Raw genomic sequence first — 16251 nt, forward strand, 5'->3', positions numbered from 1 at the left:
CGATAAGGACTGCGTGTCCGTTTCTACTTAAGGCTTTTGTTTTTTTTGTTTGTTTTGTGGGGCTGATGCGGTGGACACCGTGGATGCATGGCTGCCGGTGTGCAGGCGCCCATCCATGTGCGCATAGGCGGTTGCCTGTCTCGAGGCAGTGTATGCGTGAGCTAGCAGTCGCTTTTCTTCTCCGCATAGACGGCAATCTATTAGTGCGAGAAGACTGTGCTGCTGACCGCGCGCCATCGCTCTTATCGCGCTCATCGCTGGCAGTGTGCACGTTGCGGGGTGAAGCCACCGGCAAGGAGGTGACGGAAGGGTGAGGGGAGGCCGTCGGCGTAGCACCAGTGCGTGTTTTGGTGCTCACTCTCCTTCTCTCGGCTTTCTCTTCGTGCCTGTGGCCTCATCGCCTCCCTCTTTTCGCTTCTTACCATTGCCGCTGTGTGTGTCTGCGCGCCTGGACTGGTGTCTCTCGGGCATGGGTGCGTGTCTGCTGTATATGTGTGGCGTGTGGTGTCTGTGCTCTGTGTAGCGAAAGGAGGCGTGCGCCTCCTCAGCGCTGAGCACCTCTCTTGCCTCTTTTGCCCGCACGAAGGAAGGCGATGCGCACAGACATCAGCAACTCCGAGCGAGCGAGCGAGAGGCGCTTTCATCATAGAGGAACCGATCCGATGATCTTGCCGTGATCACTTCGATGTACAGATCCCTCCTTCATGTTATTTTCCTTGTCGCGTGGACGCCCCACGTGTGCCTTCTCCGGTATGTACACGAAATGCAGGCGTGCGCGTGAGTCCGCACGCCTCGCTCATCTTTTTCGGTCTTCATGCTGATCCTCCCTTAAAACGAAACGAAAAAAAAACGCCTTCAAGGCCAAGCTCAGCGTGCTTGTGTGCGTGTGTGTGTGTGTGTGTGTGGAGGGGGGGGGGAGGCTCTGAGCACGCGCGCCTCGAGCCCGCATAGATGTCCGTCAGAGGCGTCCCCAGTGAGGGTGTTTGCCGTACCTCTTGTGCACCGCCCCTCTGCCTTCTCTTTCCCTTGCGCTCCACCGCGTTGCTGCTGCTCATATGCATCGCAAAACCGCCGCTTGCTTGACAGGGGGCCTCATGCCGGCACGTGTTGGCCGCGGCGTGCTGGAGAAGGTCAGGCGCCACCGACCTCCTAGTGAGGCACAAGCTGAACCCGCGCGCTTCCTGTCATGATCCGCTCCCGCATTTCACGCTCTGTTTCGTCGGGCTGCTCTTTACCATCTCTCTCTCTCTCGCGTACAGATAATTACCGCTGTGCAGCACACTCGCACTTGCACTCGTACACGCGAACTTGGTCACCCGCCGCATGCATTCTTATCCGGGCACGACTCCGCCTACGCAGAGCCGGTACCAGGTAGCCGGCGCACTCGCACTACACAGCAGGCGAGAGAAAAGGGCCTCGTGCACCGTGTCTATCCCTCATCCCTCCTCTCCGCTGTCCTCTCTTCAATGGCTCCGATGCTCGGCTGGGGTGCGAAGCGCATGTCCAGCAACAGTGAGCTGAAGGATGTAGACATGTACGTGTACGTGGAGCCGGCTGGGCTGCTGGGCCGCTTCCTTGGTCGCCCGCTCCGGTTCAAGGTGCAGCAGTTTTCGTTTCTGGTGAACCGGCGCGAGCGCGCGCTGCAGCGAGTGGAGGTAAACGCAGACTCGCTGTATCCTCAGTGCGAGGTGCACATGCCGTCTCGATTTGAGCGAGTGCCGCTGAGCTTTTCCGAAGTGGAGCGGGTGACGCAGCGAACGCGGAGCTATGTGCTCGACGCTCCCCGGTATCCTCTCATCACCTACGACGTCGAGGCCGACACGAGTGACGCTGTGAAGGGTACACTGAGCCTGCACGGTGCGAGCCACACGGTGGAGTGCAGCAAGGTAGTTGAGGGGGCTGAGCTAGTGGTGCGCTGCCCGGTACGCTTGAGTCAGTACCACGTGCCGCCGTTCAAGATGTGGCTGGGGCTGTTCACGCAGGCGGACACGGTCGAGGTCGAGACGCGCATTCCTGCCAAGGTGCTGAAGCTGTGAGTGAGAGGTGGTGAGGTGCTGCAGGAGGAGAGGGGGGGGAGCGGATACGATTGTCTGAACTGAGGTGTCCGGCTCGTGATTGGGTGAGTCGCGAGGGGCAGCAGGATGTATGGGGCTTGACGTCTGCTGTCTCTCTCGCTCCGCTCTCCCTGACCCGGCAACTTCTTCCTCTTCTCACCTGCCGTCTGCCGTGTGCACGGGTGCCTTGCGGTGGGTGTTGATTGGCCTGTTCCTTGTACATGGATCACGCTCCATCTTGCTGGGTTTATTGTCACAGGCGCTATGCGAGTGCATAGGCATCCCACAACGAAGGCGCGCTGGAGGAGGAAAAGTCGAGGCGGCTGTGGCCGGTGACGGCATGGCCGACATTGCAAGTGCATGGCTGGTCGGAAGTATCTCTGCGCTTCCTCCGCCGCCCTCTCAGCTCTACGCAGGAACACGTGCGAAGGTGCAGCAGCTGCAGAACAGCTGACAAGAGTGACAGGTGTGTGTGTGTGTGTGTGTGTGTGAGGTACGCGCAGATCTCTCTCTCTGGAGCTCATCCTCGAAGATGACGATGAAGCCGTCGGCACATACGCTCGCGGTGCATGGTCGCGCGGATCTTCTCCCCTTACCCGCTCTCTTCTGAGCTCCCCTCCCACCTGCATCCATCTTTCTCGCATCATCTCACCGCTCCTTCCTGAGCACTGGCGCACTTGTTCGCGCTAACCTTCGCCTCTCCTCTCACCCTATCAATTCCAGCGTTCGTGCGTTACAACAGGGGCAGCGGCCCGGCTCCGCACTCTTCTTCTTTCGTGAAGGCGCACTGCGGAGCCACTGCAAGGCCCCTCCTCAGGCACCCATGCACACACTCACCCATAGATACCCACATAACCGACTTACACTGTGAGCGTCCCTGCGGCATTTCGACTTCGCAGGAGGGCAAGAGCGCGCAGCCCGCATCTTTCTCGTCTCTCTCCAACTCTTCCCCTTTCTGCTGCTCGACATTTTTCATTGGCCGCCACGGCGTGACTGTCGCGTCCACCCATCATCATCCACCAACACCACCGAGCTGTGCAATTCTTTGCCTCACCCTCTCCCTTCATCTAGATGCTGTGCGCTCCCTCCCTCTCTCGCCTCCGCTCCTGCTGCGCACGCGCGTCGTGCGCATTCTGCCCCTCGAAGCGACGGCCCTATCATCGTCTTTTCGCTCTCGCACGCAGACACCATGCACATGCAGGTAGTCTCGATCGAGCACTCGCTGGAGCGACCGCATGCGGCTTTGGGTGACGCAGCGCTGTCACCGATTTTCCATCGTGTGTCGGCGCGCTGTCCAGTGCTGCACCTCTTCGGCTACGTACACATCCCTTTGGATCTCACCCCCACCACGGCCGGCGCCTCAGCACTCGTCGCGTCAACGGAGCCCTGCAACGCGAGCAGCAGCGTTCCAGAGAACGAACTCGACGGTGACGCGGAAATCATGGCTGCAGCGACCCCACATTCTTTCGCTCACGGAAGCAGCGGGGGTGGTATTCTGCGTCTCAGCCGAGCCACTCCACTCGTCGGCCGACTCAGCGGCACCCCGGCGCCGGTGCAGCAGGAGGATGCCTCGCCCTCGCCGAAGAGGGTCACGTACGCTTTAGATGCTGATGGGCACCGCAACAACGCTGCGGCGGCCGGCGCGGTAGCACGGCACTGCGATGCGCCATCCTCATCTTTTCCACCTCCTTGTAGTAATCTCTGCCTGGCTACGAGTGCCATCGGCAGCGACGGCGACCCACTAATCTTAACAGGCGGGAGTCTTGGTAGCTCAGCCGCCTGGCGTGGCGGCTACACGCAACGCCGCGCCTGCCTTCATGTGCATGGAGTGTACCCATCGCTGCTGCTCCCCCAGTACGACCGCAACGTCTCTGCTGATCAGCTGGCGGCGCAGCTCGAGGCCGTGGCGCTGCGCGTTCTTGCGCGACAGGGCACGTTCGTGCCGACCCAACAGCTGGTGCACAACGTCCACATTGTTCACCGCTTCAACGTGTACGGCTACCGGCCCCACGCGCACGCCTTTTACGAGGTGGAGCTTATCGACCCCGACTTGCTGCCAAGGGTGGTGGATGTGCTGCAGAACTCGACGGAGGTGGGTGGGCGGCGGTGGCAGCTGTACGATGCGCACTATCGGTATCATACACAGTTCATGGTGCGGTGGCGCGTGAGTGGCATCGCGCCGTTTCCCCTGCCAGCTGGACGGTGCCATGTGCGTCTGCCGACCGCTCCCGAGCTCTCGGAGAACTTGCCTGTCCTCTCGGCGTCGCTTGAAGGGGTGGGTAGGCTGCAGGCGCACCAGCACAGCCGCGGTAGCGAAAGCGACGCCGCGAAACGAGAGCTGAAGGATAAGGACGAGGAGGAGCACAGGCAAGCAGCCGCCAGCTTTGCGCAGCAGTCTCAGCTTCTCTTTCGCCAGCGGTGGCGACCTGATGAGCTGGGTCGCGCCACCACGGCAGAGGTGGAGCTGGACGTCGCTGGTGCCGATCTGCTCGACCACTCCTCCGCAATGGAGGAGGAGGAGGCTAAGGGTGCCGCAGCAGCGGCGCAGGGGCCACGAAAAACCGTGAAGGCCGGCGACAACCTCAGTTACACACGCCGCATCATACGACACTACTTCAGCGAGCATGGGGTGTCCGATACTTTGCGCGTTGCGGACACCATCGCGATGGAGCGCCATCAGCAGGAGTGTGCGCATGTTGCGGCGGCCGAGTCGAAGGGGCAGCAGGGGCGCTACGGCCACGTGATGCAGATCCAACGCGGCGATCCGACGGTGCGGTGGCTGCGACACCGCATGCTAGAGTACTTGAAGGAGCGGACGGAGGCCAATGCAGCGGTCGCTGCGGCGCTTGCCGCTCCTTCTGCGGTTCGCAAGACAGAAGACGGCGGCGAAGTGTCTACTGCCATGTGTCTCGCCAGCGCAGACGCTGCCACGGCTTCGGCGCTGCCGCTCCCGTCCGCCACTCATCTTGTTGAAAGCGCTGCAAAGTTGCAAGATCAGCGCGCCATTCGCCAGCAGCTCCTTGCCGCGTACCGCCAGCCTGGCGGCGCTACTTCAAGGGCAAGTCGGCACGGCCACCGGTGCGGGGCCACAGACGCGATGACCACTCGCGCGTACTCAGACGGCCACGTTGCCGTGCCGTTGTCGCTCGCACACGTCGCCGACCAGGAATCCGCCATCGCTGGCGGGGAGGCGCTGTACGTTGGCTTTAGCTCAGAGAGTCTGCAGCTTTCTGTGCCACAGAGTCAGTCCCAGCCGCAGCCGCAGCAGCCAGCAGCAGCGCCGGAGAATGCTGCGGGGCAGCCGATCCCTTCTTCATCCGCATACCAGCCCTTCTTTGACGAGCTCTCGGCCACGGCCTACGCCGATGTCGCGGCTGCGCCCACGCAGGACTTGTTCACGGCGCTGGCACAGCCAAGCGCGCCCTCGCTGCCGTCCCAGGGAGCTGGACTCACCACCTCCGTTGCAGCAGCGGTCATTACAACACCGCGACGCAGTTCAGTGAGCAGCAAGAAAGCAAGTGAGGCGGACTCCAGAAACATGCGACCGATGCTGGAGACAACTCGTGAGCTGGCGAGCAACGCGGATGTGACCTCGGCGTGCGCAGCTTTCGACTCGATAACCGCCGCGGCACCGTCGAGTGCGGTCTCCTCCTCGTCGTCGTGGTCTTCATGGTCGTCTGCGTTGTCGTCGTCCTCTACGGCGTCCTTCTCCAGTGGCAGGACTTCCCCAGATCACGGCAACAGCTGTATGGAGGGCCGCGAAGGCGTTGGCCCGTCCTTTTTCTGCTCTTCAGCGGCACAGCCACGTGAGAGAGCCCAGGGGGAGCCGTGTCTCGCTGCATTGGACGCCGCAGCACTCGTGCGTGAGACGCCCACGCAGCGACTGACGCAGTCGTCTGTCGGGCGTTCTCCGAGGATCAGTGAAGGGCGAGGTGATGACTTCGCGTTCGACGCTCTGGACAGGATCGGTGATGAGGCGATCAGGCCATCGGTCGGTGCCTCGCAAAACGATGGCTCACTTCCGCGACTGAGGAGAGACACCAGCAGGGCGACATTGGACGAGCTGGTGGGTGCGGAAAAGGACCACACTCCAGAGGATGGACGTTGTTGCGCTGGCATCGCTGCGGCCGCATCACCGACCACTGCGCCGCCCACCCGCCTCCTCACGCGTCATGGTTTGGCGGAGGGGGACTGCGTCGCGTTCGTCCACGTCCGCGACGTCGCGTCTTCTTTGCGTCACGGCGAGGTCCTGGCCGTGGCCCGTGTGGCGGTGTTGACGACGGAGACGACAGAGCTACAGTGGCTGCTGCGCTTGAGCGAGACGCACCTCGCTGCAGAGGAGCAAGCGTTGGTGCGCCGTGGCTCATGGCTGCGCGCTCAACTACCGACCGCCGCCGCTACTGCTGCCGCTAGCACGGCGCCCTCGATGAGAGACTACCACAGCCACTTTGCTGGAACTGCATGCGATGTGCAGCTGGGGGAAGTGGTGCTCAGCAACGTGTACGATAGCGTTCTCACCTCGGTGCTGGAGGGCGACACACAGGCGGCTGCACCGTCCGCACCCACGCAGCAGCTTCCTGCGGGAGACCTTGCCGTGTCTGCGGCGCATACTCTGGATATGGGGGAGATCGATTTAAGGGTGTGTGAGACAAATCCTGAAGAGGGTAGCGTGTCGTGGCAACCGAGACGCCATCGACCTTCAGATGACGCGGCTGCTGAGGTGCAAGTCTGGAGGGTTCACTGTTTCACTGATGTGGCAGCGTATCACAGCTTCGCAGGACCACCTGATGGCCGGCATCGGCCCCACGCCGGACACCCCAGCTGCAGCTCGCCTCCTCTGCTGCGAGTTCTTTGTCGTTACGCGTATCATGTCGATGCCCGGGTGCTGACTAGCGTCTGCCCAGCTGTCTTCACGCCAGACGTGCGTAAGTTCGCCGTTGATGGCCGTTCTCTACCTTCCTCACAGCGCGTCTCGTCGCGTGGTGGCCAACAACTGGAGAGCGGCGAGAGAGGGGCTGATGCCGCCGCGGCGCACCGCTTGTGGCGCGCAGGCGCCTCATCATCTCGCGTGCTCTTCACTCAGCCTCAGCCTCTGCTGCCTTTGGGCGACCCACGTGCGCACTCGAGGGCAGCGGCGGCGTCACTCACATCCCCACCGGCGCCCTCTTCCCCGCCCGTGGAGGCACCCGCCACGCTGGCCAAGGCGCCGTGGCTAGAGGCGAGTGAGGACGGATGCGAGGACGCGTTGCTGTTCCCCAGCAGCTCTGCTTCCACTGGCAGCAGTCGAGGCGGAGGCAGAGATGCGTCTAAACGGCGGGACGAGGTGGCGGCGGCTTGCGCTGCGCACGCCGCCCCACTGGGCCTCACGCTGATGCCCGACACGACACTTCCGCAGAGCTCCTGCGAGGCTTCCGCTGGGCTTCCCTCACCTTCAGCTGCGGTGCAACCACCACAAGACGCCGCCGACGCGGCGCCGCCGCCTGCCGGTAAGTGCCTCTGGCGGGTCTCGTTAATGCGAACGCCGCCGCCAGACTTCGCTGTCGGCCGTATGCGCGTCCTGCGCGGTGTGCAGGCGGTACGCCACTTCGCTAAACACGCATTCGTGTCGCAGGGGCAAGCGCGGCTGCGCCGGCGTGGCGCCAGCTGCACAGCTGATGGTAACCGCGGCGCCGCAGCAGACGCTGCGGCGGTCGGTGCCATCGAGGAGGCGGATACCGCTCCGCAGCTGCGGTTTTCCAAGGAGACGGCGGACGCTGACGGAGACGGGAACGGGGAGCCGGCGATCGGTGCAACGGTGAGCGATGGTTCGAGGGTGAATGCGGCGCGCAGCGGAGATACTCTAGCGGCGGCAGGGGAGAGAAGAGCGACAGAGATCGTGGTGCTGTCGGCAGCCTCATCCTGCGCGCACAGCAGCTCTGCGGCACCGATGGCATCGCTCATGGTATCCTCTCTTACGCCCCCACGGTCGTCCTCGTCATCGGTGGACCCTGTGCGCGAGGTGACGGCTTCGCAGCGCGCCTTCCTCGACCTTCTGCAGGCAGGGAGGCACCTTGATGAGGGAGGTGCGCGCATGGTGTTGCTGCAGCGTCGAGGCCAGCTGGGCTGCATGGTGGATGGTATGCGACGCTGCTGTGCGGTGTCCGCCTCTGGACGCGAGGGCCTGCTCCTCTCGCGAGGAAGCGGTGGTGGTAGCAGTGGCGACTGGCGGGTGTGCGTCTCTGCTGTCGCGTGGCCGTGGACCGCAGCGACGGGGGTAACGTCGAGTGATGGAGCGCTGCTGCCGTGTCGGTATGAGGCGGTGGCGTCGTTCCCCGCCCCTTCGGTTAGCATTGCCGGGGCCTCGCGGGGCGGGAGGGTGGCGCCGGCTGCCGCACGCGCGACGCCCACACGCCGTGGCGCCAAGCAGAGCCTCCCTCTCTCCGTGGTGAGCAGGCGAAAGTCTACTAGCCACGCCCCCGGTCTTTCTCTCTCCGCCACACAGCAGCCGCAGCACCACCTGCAGTGTACCCTGCGCGTGCTCTACATTGAGGTGCTGCTTCACCATCTGCTGGGGGAAGCGCCTGCGTCGGCGAGTGAGGTGCTGGCGGTGGGACTGGGACAGGCCACTACAGCCACCAACAGCACCATCGCCGTTCGCGTGTTCTGCGTGGCTGCTCCACTACGCTGCTCAGCTGCCCGCGCAGCGACGCACCCGTCCGCTGCTGGGCGTCCGCCGCCCCTCGTGGGACTGACTGAGGCGGTGCAGGTGGTGACGATGCCGGATGAGGCGGCGCTCCTCGCGCGCGTGCGTGGCGAGATCCTCGCGTACGACCCCGACATCTTGATTTCGTGGGATGGCATCAAGTACGGGCTTGGGTACTTGGCACTACGTTACCGGGCGGTGCTTCAGCGAAACCTGGCCTCTGACTTGTCACGCGTGCTGCAGCATCACGGGTATCAGCGGACCAATGCAAATTGCGGGTTGCACTCTGCAGCCGCCGCGTCAGCGTCGGGTGGGGATGCTGGCGTCGACAGCGGTGCGGCTGAGCGCGCGTTCCCTTCAGTGGCAGAGGAAGGGCCGACAAAGAGCGGACGCGGGGGCGCAGAGGCTGGCGAGCTCGCCGCAGCAAGGTATCGCTCGCGGTCACTCGCCTCTCATGCGGCCGCTCCCTTCACCGTTCGTCACGGCAGCAGCGGCGGTGGCGGCGAGCCTCTGCCTTCTCAAGAATCCGTCCAGAGTGCCACCGCCATGGCTGCGCGCTCTTCGGTATTGTCTAGCGCTGCTTCTTCTGCATCCTGGACCGCCCCGCTGAGGGACTTGGATGAAGGCGACGATGGCGTGGATGGCGGCGGCACAGATGATGTGGGCACCAAGGGTGGCGCGTGTGGCCGCAGAGGCGGTGCCTTAGCTGGGCAGACCGTTGAGTACAGAGAGGGGGGCACAATGCGCTGGGCGCACACGGGATTGCAGCGGAATGGGCAGTCGCCGCTACTGGCACGGCCTCGTGCAGCTGTCGACCTCCGCGCCGCGGCGTCCGCGTCGGCGTTGCCCGCGCCAGCGGCGGCGGCGGCTGACCATTACGCGAAGCGGTTTGGCACCAACATGCACGTGGTAGGGCGCATCTGCACGAGCCTCGGCAGAGACCTGCGTAAGGAGATAAAGATGCCCAGCTACTCCCTCTCAATGGTGCACGTTCAGCTGCTGGGGCAACCACTACCGTACTTCACCGACAGCTATCTTTCCGAGCTCTTCCTGACGCCGCAGTGCGCCGATGCACTCGGCGGAGGCGAGCGGCACACGGCTCTGCGCTACCTCGCCTCACGCGTTGCCGCACCACACCGAATCGCGTGCAAGCTACGCTGGTTCACGCGGCTGCTGGAGTTCTCGCGGATGTACGGCATCCTAACCAAGGAGGTCATCACCCGCGGCAGCCAGTTCCGCGTGGAGGCGACCCTTCTCCACTTTGCCCATCCTCTCAGGTACGCGATGCTGTCACCATCGCTGAGCCAGGTGCACCGACAACCCCGCATCGAGTGCATCCCGCTGGTGATGCAGCCCAAGTCGGGCCTGTACCGCCATGACCCTGTGGTGGTGCTAGACTTCCGTAGCTTGTACCCGAGCCTCATCATCGCCTACAACCTCTGCTACTCCACGTGCCTTGGCATAGTCCAGCCACACTCGCACGGACGACTTGGGGTGCTGCCGCGGTTCAGACAAAGTAACGCCGCGCTGGCGGAGTTGCTACCCGACGACGGCACCCAGCACGACGGCGTCGTCTTCAGCCCCAACGGTGCCATGTTCGTCCCTCCCAGCACACGAGTCGGCTTGCTGCCGCAGATGGTGCAGGCCGTGCTGGACACGCGGTTCGAGGTGCAAGCGGCGCTGAAGCATATTGCCGTGCCATCAGGGGACATTACGATGCAGCAGCGCCTGCAGGAGCAGCAGCTGGCTCTCAAGATGCTGGCGAACGTGACGTACGGGTACACGGCAGCGTCGTACACGGGCCGCATGCCGTGCGTCGACCTGGCCGAGGCGATCGTGTCCCTGGGTCGGCAGACGCTTGAGCGCACCATTGAACTCATACACAACACTCCTGCGTGGCGGGCCGAGGTGGTCTACGGCGATACGGACAGCTTGTTCGTGCGGCTTGCTGGCCGCACCAAGGCGGACGCCTTTCGCATTGGCCAGGAGATGGCCGACGCGGTCACACGGTCGAGCCCGGCGCCGATACGACTGCAGTTTGAGAAGGTGCTGCTGCCGTGCTTACTGCTCGTGAAGAAGAGGTACGCCGGGTACATGTGGAGCTCACCGACGCAGGAGGCTCCAACGTTCTTGGCGAAAGGGATTGAGGTGGTGCGACGCGACCAGTGCCCTGCCACGGCGCAGCTCACAGACCGACTCCTGCGGCTGCTTTTGGACGACGCCAGTGCGACAGTGCTGCGGCAGTCGTACTATGCGGCGGTGGAGCGGCTCCAGTCTGGGGCTGCCAACCCGCTCCAGTGCATCTTCCGCCGTGCGGTGAAGTTGGGTCGGTACAAGGACGCAGATGATACACACCTGCCGCTGGCAGCCCGCCTGGCTTTTCAGCAGATGGAGAAGGACGCCACACAGACGCCGTGCTGGGGAGAGCGACTGCCGTATGTGGTGGTGCGATCCACCACTGCAACCAACAAGCTCACGGACAAGGTGCTTCACCCGGAGCGCCTCCTCCAGGTACACGACACCCACAGCTTGGACGCGACCTACTACATCGTGCGCCACGTAAACAGAACGCTTGATCGCATGTTCTACCTCGTGGGCATCAGCTTTGGGCGGTGGTATCAAGCAATGCCGCGGCGGCGCACGGCGCACGCGGCGCTGCTAAACTTGCCGACCTTCATGGCAGCACAGCAGCGGCAGCAGCAGCAGTTGCAGGGCGTGGTGCCACCTGATGCGCGCGGTGCTGTCCCTCCTCTATTTTCCTTCGATACCGTGAGCGCCCCTCTAAGTCCGCGAAGCCGGCAGATGCGCTTGGGGCAGTTAGCATCATTGATGGAGGGGCTACGCCACCACCACAGCAGCTCAGGCGTGCTGTCTGCTCTTAGCGGCGGCGCTGCTTCCGCCGCGGCGACAACGGCGGCAACAGCGGAAGAGATCAGCGACGATGAGGATCCGAGTGACGAGGCGGCGCAGCCAAAAGAGGTGGCGGACCTCACCCGCCCCTCCACACAAGAGGTGATCGATGTAGACCAGTTCGCGACGCAACGCAGCAATTGCCCGTCGTCATCCTTGACGGACGCAGCGCCGCCACGGCGCGACCGCTTTCTGAAGCCTGACCTGGCTGCATCTCGCTCTGGGCGGCGGAAGCGGTGGCGCACCGTGACCCTGGAAAGTTTCTACCCGCGCACACTCTGTGTGGTCTGCGAAGAAGAGGCTGTCAGCCTGAACGACATCTCTCGACAGCAGGCCGTGCTGATGCGTGTCGGGGTGGTGGGATGCGGCGCAGCAGCAAGCAGCAGGCGTTGCACCACAGTCGCCTACCCTCTCCCCTCTACAGCACCAGCGGCACCGCTTCCTCTTCCCCACCGCCTCCCGCCCATCTGCACGCGATGCTGGAGCGACCCGCTGTCGCTGCACCTCCGCGTACAGCAGCAGTGCCGCTCTATGAACCGTCAGATGAACGCGTTGCAGGGGCTCTGTGCGCGCTGCATCAGCGGCGGCGGCGATGCCGGCGATGCCGCGGCGGACGATTACAGGCTGGCCGTAGCAGACATGGAAGACATGGACGCCTTCTGCATGTCGTCTACCTTGACGCGGCACCGTAACTGTCCAGGGCATGCTTACGATGGCGTGGATGGTAGTGTGCCACGCCACGTGCTGGCCGCGGTGGAGCTGTCCGCCGAGGGTGTGCCGCGCGGGTGCGTGTCGGTCGACTGCGCCGTTGGATTTCAGAAGAAGTGGGTGACGACACAGCGGACGCAGTGGCAGGCCTTGCAGGCGTTCCTGAACAAGGTTTTGTGAGTGAGGGCGTTGTGGCTGCGAGCGGTGAGCCGCTTCTGCTGGCGCCAGTGTGCGCGCGGGTAGGACGATGGCTGACGCCGTTGTCTCCGCCTTGCATCCTCAACACGCACAGAAAACTGTGGAACGCGCAGAGAGAGCGAGAGAGAGAGAGGAAGGGGGCGGATACTGCACAGATGGAGCGGCCTTGGCGCACTTCTTGTAGTGGCCCTCCTGCGGAGCCTCTCTGTTGTATCTATGCGGCTCATGGGTGCATGCTGCTGCCGTGTTTCAGACGTCTCTGGAGGAGCGAGAGTGTCTTGGACCTGGTGTACGCGGGCGATCCCGACCCGCTTCATCGCCACCTCCCTCTCGTCCGGACCACCGCTCATGCACCTGCGCGCATGTCGGGTTTATCCTTTTCGCCTTCTTTTTTGCGCACGTCGTTGCCTCTCCGTCGCTTCCCTTCCTTCCTCCCCGTTGTCCTCGGCTCTGCATCCCTCACCCACGCCCCCGCATTGCCGCCACGCTATTGCGCCCGTATCACTCTCCCGCCCTGCCCTTCGCTTATTGCTACACACACTTACACACACACAGCATCATTCTATCTACGTCGCTACACCGTGCAAGGTCGACGACATGCTCCAGTTGCGCACACCCGGTAGGTGGCGTGTTGCGCGCCGGCATGCATGCTTCAATGCGGCCATCGCCTGCACCTCTCTCTTGGAGTCGTCGACCCTGTCCACCTCGGCAACGCGTCTTCCAGGCCGGGCTTCAGCATTGCTATCCGTCGTTGGACCACGTGGCAGCAGCGCTAGTCGCCACAACGCGACCCATACTTCCACGCTGCGTGAGCCGGTGCGACGCTGCCACACCAAAGCCGCCGTCACCACCATGACGACCACCAGCAGCATTGCCCCCCTCGACTCGGCGTCATTCCTATCTACGCTCTTGGAGCCTGGCAGGACGGTTTCGCTCGAGGACACGACGCGCACCTACGCAGCCATGGACGTGGTGGAGCGGTGCGACGTGTACGATCCGAGTGTGCCGAATGTCGCGTCATCGCCGCGACCCGCGACGGGGGACGGTGCGGCGCAGGCTGAGCTGGACGGCAAGTCCGCCGATGGCGCCACAACGGCACCTGCGTACCCGATACGTGCCGCGCACGCTCAGGGGCGACTCTGGTCGCACTTTGCGGGCGCCCAAGAGACGGTGGCGCAGAGGGGCCTGAGCGAGGGCGCCGCCGAGCCGCCTACGTGGTTTGTGCAGCTCTGCAGGGACCTGTACTTCCGCACCGACAGCGGAGCGGCGGACAAGCGAGTCACCGACGACTTTGACGTCGTTGCGCAGGCAAGCGATCCGCTGGCCGACCAGGAGGCAGCTGAGGCGGCGAGGAGTGCGGGGAGCCGCCGCGGAGTGGCGGCGCCGCCACCACTGCCTGCCGGCAGCTCGTCTGCCTGCACGCGGGCTCAGCGCGCCGACGACTCGGTGGAGGTGGATCCGTACGTTTGGCTGCCCTTCGACCTTCTTGACGTGAAGGACTACAACGTGGGGCCGTACGAGTTTCCGCCCACCGCGACGTACACGGCGGAGCAGCAGGTGAAGCTGTGCCTTGGGCAGCGGCACAGGGAGTACGTGCACTTCTGCAACACGTATTGCTTTCCTGAACGCTGGCAGATGCCGACCTCGATGGGCACGCAGCCGGCGCGACTGCTGGTCGACCCGTCGTGCCCCACGCCGGTGGTTTTTCTACAGCTCTCCCCAGACTTTCCGCCTGCGATGTGGTTGCCCATGAAGCCCTCCGTGACTGCCATCCGCGGTGTTCTCAGCAGCTTCGCGGCCCAGGCTTTCTTGCACCGCGAAGAGCAGCACGCAGTGTTCGCCCACCGGTACGAGACGGTGAAACGGGTCATGGAGCTGCAGCAGATGCCCACCACGCAGGAGGGCGATGTGCTGCGCTTCATGGCGTACGAGGCACGAAACACCCCGTACCTCGATGCCCCGCTGCGCGAATACCCGAACCAGCAGGAGTTCTTTCTCGGTGAGTACGACGACCCGGAGCGGCTGCTTGAGCACTTCGACCTCTGCCCTTTCGTCTTCGCCATTTCTCATCTCCGGGCAGTGACAGACCTGCACGCCGAGCACATGACACCGACGATCGAGGGCGCCGGCGTAGCGCCGTCCCTCTTCCGCTGCATCTTCTCGAAGGCCCTGATCCAGATTTCTGTGCACCTTTCGGCGGAGGTGAAGCTGCCACCGCAGGACCCAGAGGCGTTCCACTTTATGTGGAAGGACTCCCAGGTGGTGCCCAAGATGAAGATTCCCGTCTTCGCGCGCGTGTCGTGGCCGGACAACCGCAACCTCTGCGGCGGTGGCCTTCTGGCGCGCCGCTTCAACAAGCTCTTCAGCACCGAGTTCGCCTCTGATACGCCGGGGGACGCTATTCTCAGTGTTTATTACGTGATGCAGTGGGCGCAGCGGGTGCAGGACCTGCTGGGTGTGCACGGCATGCGGCAGCGTGTGGCGGAGCTGGAGGCGGCGGCTCACCTTCCCGAGCCGGCGAAGCTGTACCCCGGCACCCGCGAGATCCCCAACCCGGAATACACGGCCCAGGAGCGGCTGGGGATGCACATCCAGTACCTGAGCCACCTGGGCGATCCGCAGGTGCTGGAGACAATTCAGGCGCTGCTGCCGACGGCGTCCGCGCCGGTGCGGATGGGCTGTGCCAAGGCGGCACTGATTGCCGGGGACCGGGAACTCTTTCGCCGCATCGTCTCCAGCGAGCCGCCAGGTCGTATGCAGCACTACATGACGAAACTCGTTGTGAAGCGTAAGACGCGTGACCTTGTCGACCCGGAGCCACGCCTGCTGGAGGATCAGTATGAGTTCGCCGCCCCGCTGTGGACGAAGCGGGGGACGCGCATTGACCGCAACACGCTGGAGGGTGCAGTGGATGCAGCTCGACTGCTGCGGTAGTAGGGCCGCCCCTCAAGCCGGAGCCATCGCACTTCGGTGCACCCAACCACCCCTTTTCCCTTATAACAGAGCACGAGAAGGCTCCGCGGAGGCAAGCGCTTTAAGTGCGTAACGGCACCTGCCCTTCATGCGCGCCGCCACGAGACAGACACGGGTGCCACGGTGTGGTGCTCGCACACCTCGAGAAGGGGTCGGGATGGAGGGAGCACGCGTGAAGGGAATGCGGAGTGAAAAAAACGAAAAGGAAGCATGGGCTGAGCAAGCGGACGTCATACGGCTTCACGCGTGGGCCACTTGTGCCCCCTCCCTCTCCCTCTCGCACACAAGCACACACTGTGCACGCCAATTCGAGCGAGTGCTCGGTCACCCGGCGAGGCAGTCGAGCGGGCCGGTTTCTGCACGCACAAGCAAATTTACCCTACGTGCGCACGTGCGTGAGTCTCTTGCGACGCAAACTGGCTCGGTTGTTCATTGTCTATTCACCGCTATCACTCGCCCACTTCCTTCCTCGGCTGCCGCTCTTCCCTCACCGTCCTCCTCTTCTCTCGCCCAAACACTCGGCCCACCGATGATAATGATCCGTTGCGCACGTACATACACACGCATGTCTGCCACCGCTTACACCCTTGCTCATGAGCGCAGGTACACGTACACAGCAACAGCCGCCGCCGAAGCAGCGACACCCCTTTCAGCCCGCCTGCCGCCTCTGGTGCCCACTGTCTCCCCCCTCTGTTCTGCCCTTCTGTGCTTCGACTTGCCGCCCTC

At 63.7% G+C, this 16251-nt stretch overlaps 3 protein-coding genes across 3 annotated transcripts; all 3 read left to right on the forward strand.

Moving 5' to 3' along the window:
• Positions 1 to 1466: 1466 nt before the first annotated feature.
• LMJF_23_1320 (conserved hypothetical protein) lies at positions 1467 to 2036 on the forward strand (the record flags this gene model as incomplete). Its single annotated transcript, XM_001683426.1, has 1 exon — positions 1467 to 2036. The coding sequence occupies one exon, from the start codon at positions 1467 to 1469 to the stop codon at positions 2034 to 2036; it is 570 nt and encodes a 189-aa protein (XP_001683478.1).
• A 1207-nt stretch (positions 2037 to 3243) lies between these two features.
• LMJF_23_1330 (putative DNA polymerase zeta catalytic subunit) lies at positions 3244 to 12534 on the forward strand (the record flags this gene model as incomplete). Its single annotated transcript, XM_001683427.1, has 1 exon — positions 3244 to 12534. The coding sequence occupies one exon, from the start codon at positions 3244 to 3246 to the stop codon at positions 12532 to 12534; it is 9291 nt and encodes a 3096-aa protein (XP_001683479.1).
• Positions 12535 to 13404: 870 nt separating this feature from the next.
• On the forward strand, positions 13405 to 15486 carry LMJF_23_1340 (conserved hypothetical protein; the record flags this gene model as incomplete). The annotated part of the gene is made up of 1 exon (XM_001683428.1): positions 13405 to 15486. The coding sequence occupies one exon, from the start codon at positions 13405 to 13407 to the stop codon at positions 15484 to 15486; it is 2082 nt and encodes a 693-aa protein (XP_001683480.1).
• Positions 15487 to 16251: the final 765 nt, after the last annotated feature.

This window comes from Leishmania major, chromosome 23 (assembly GCF_000002725.2).
Source record: "Leishmania major strain Friedlin complete genome, chromosome 23".
NCBI classification, from domain to species: domain Eukaryota; phylum Euglenozoa; class Kinetoplastea; order Trypanosomatida; family Trypanosomatidae; genus Leishmania; species Leishmania major.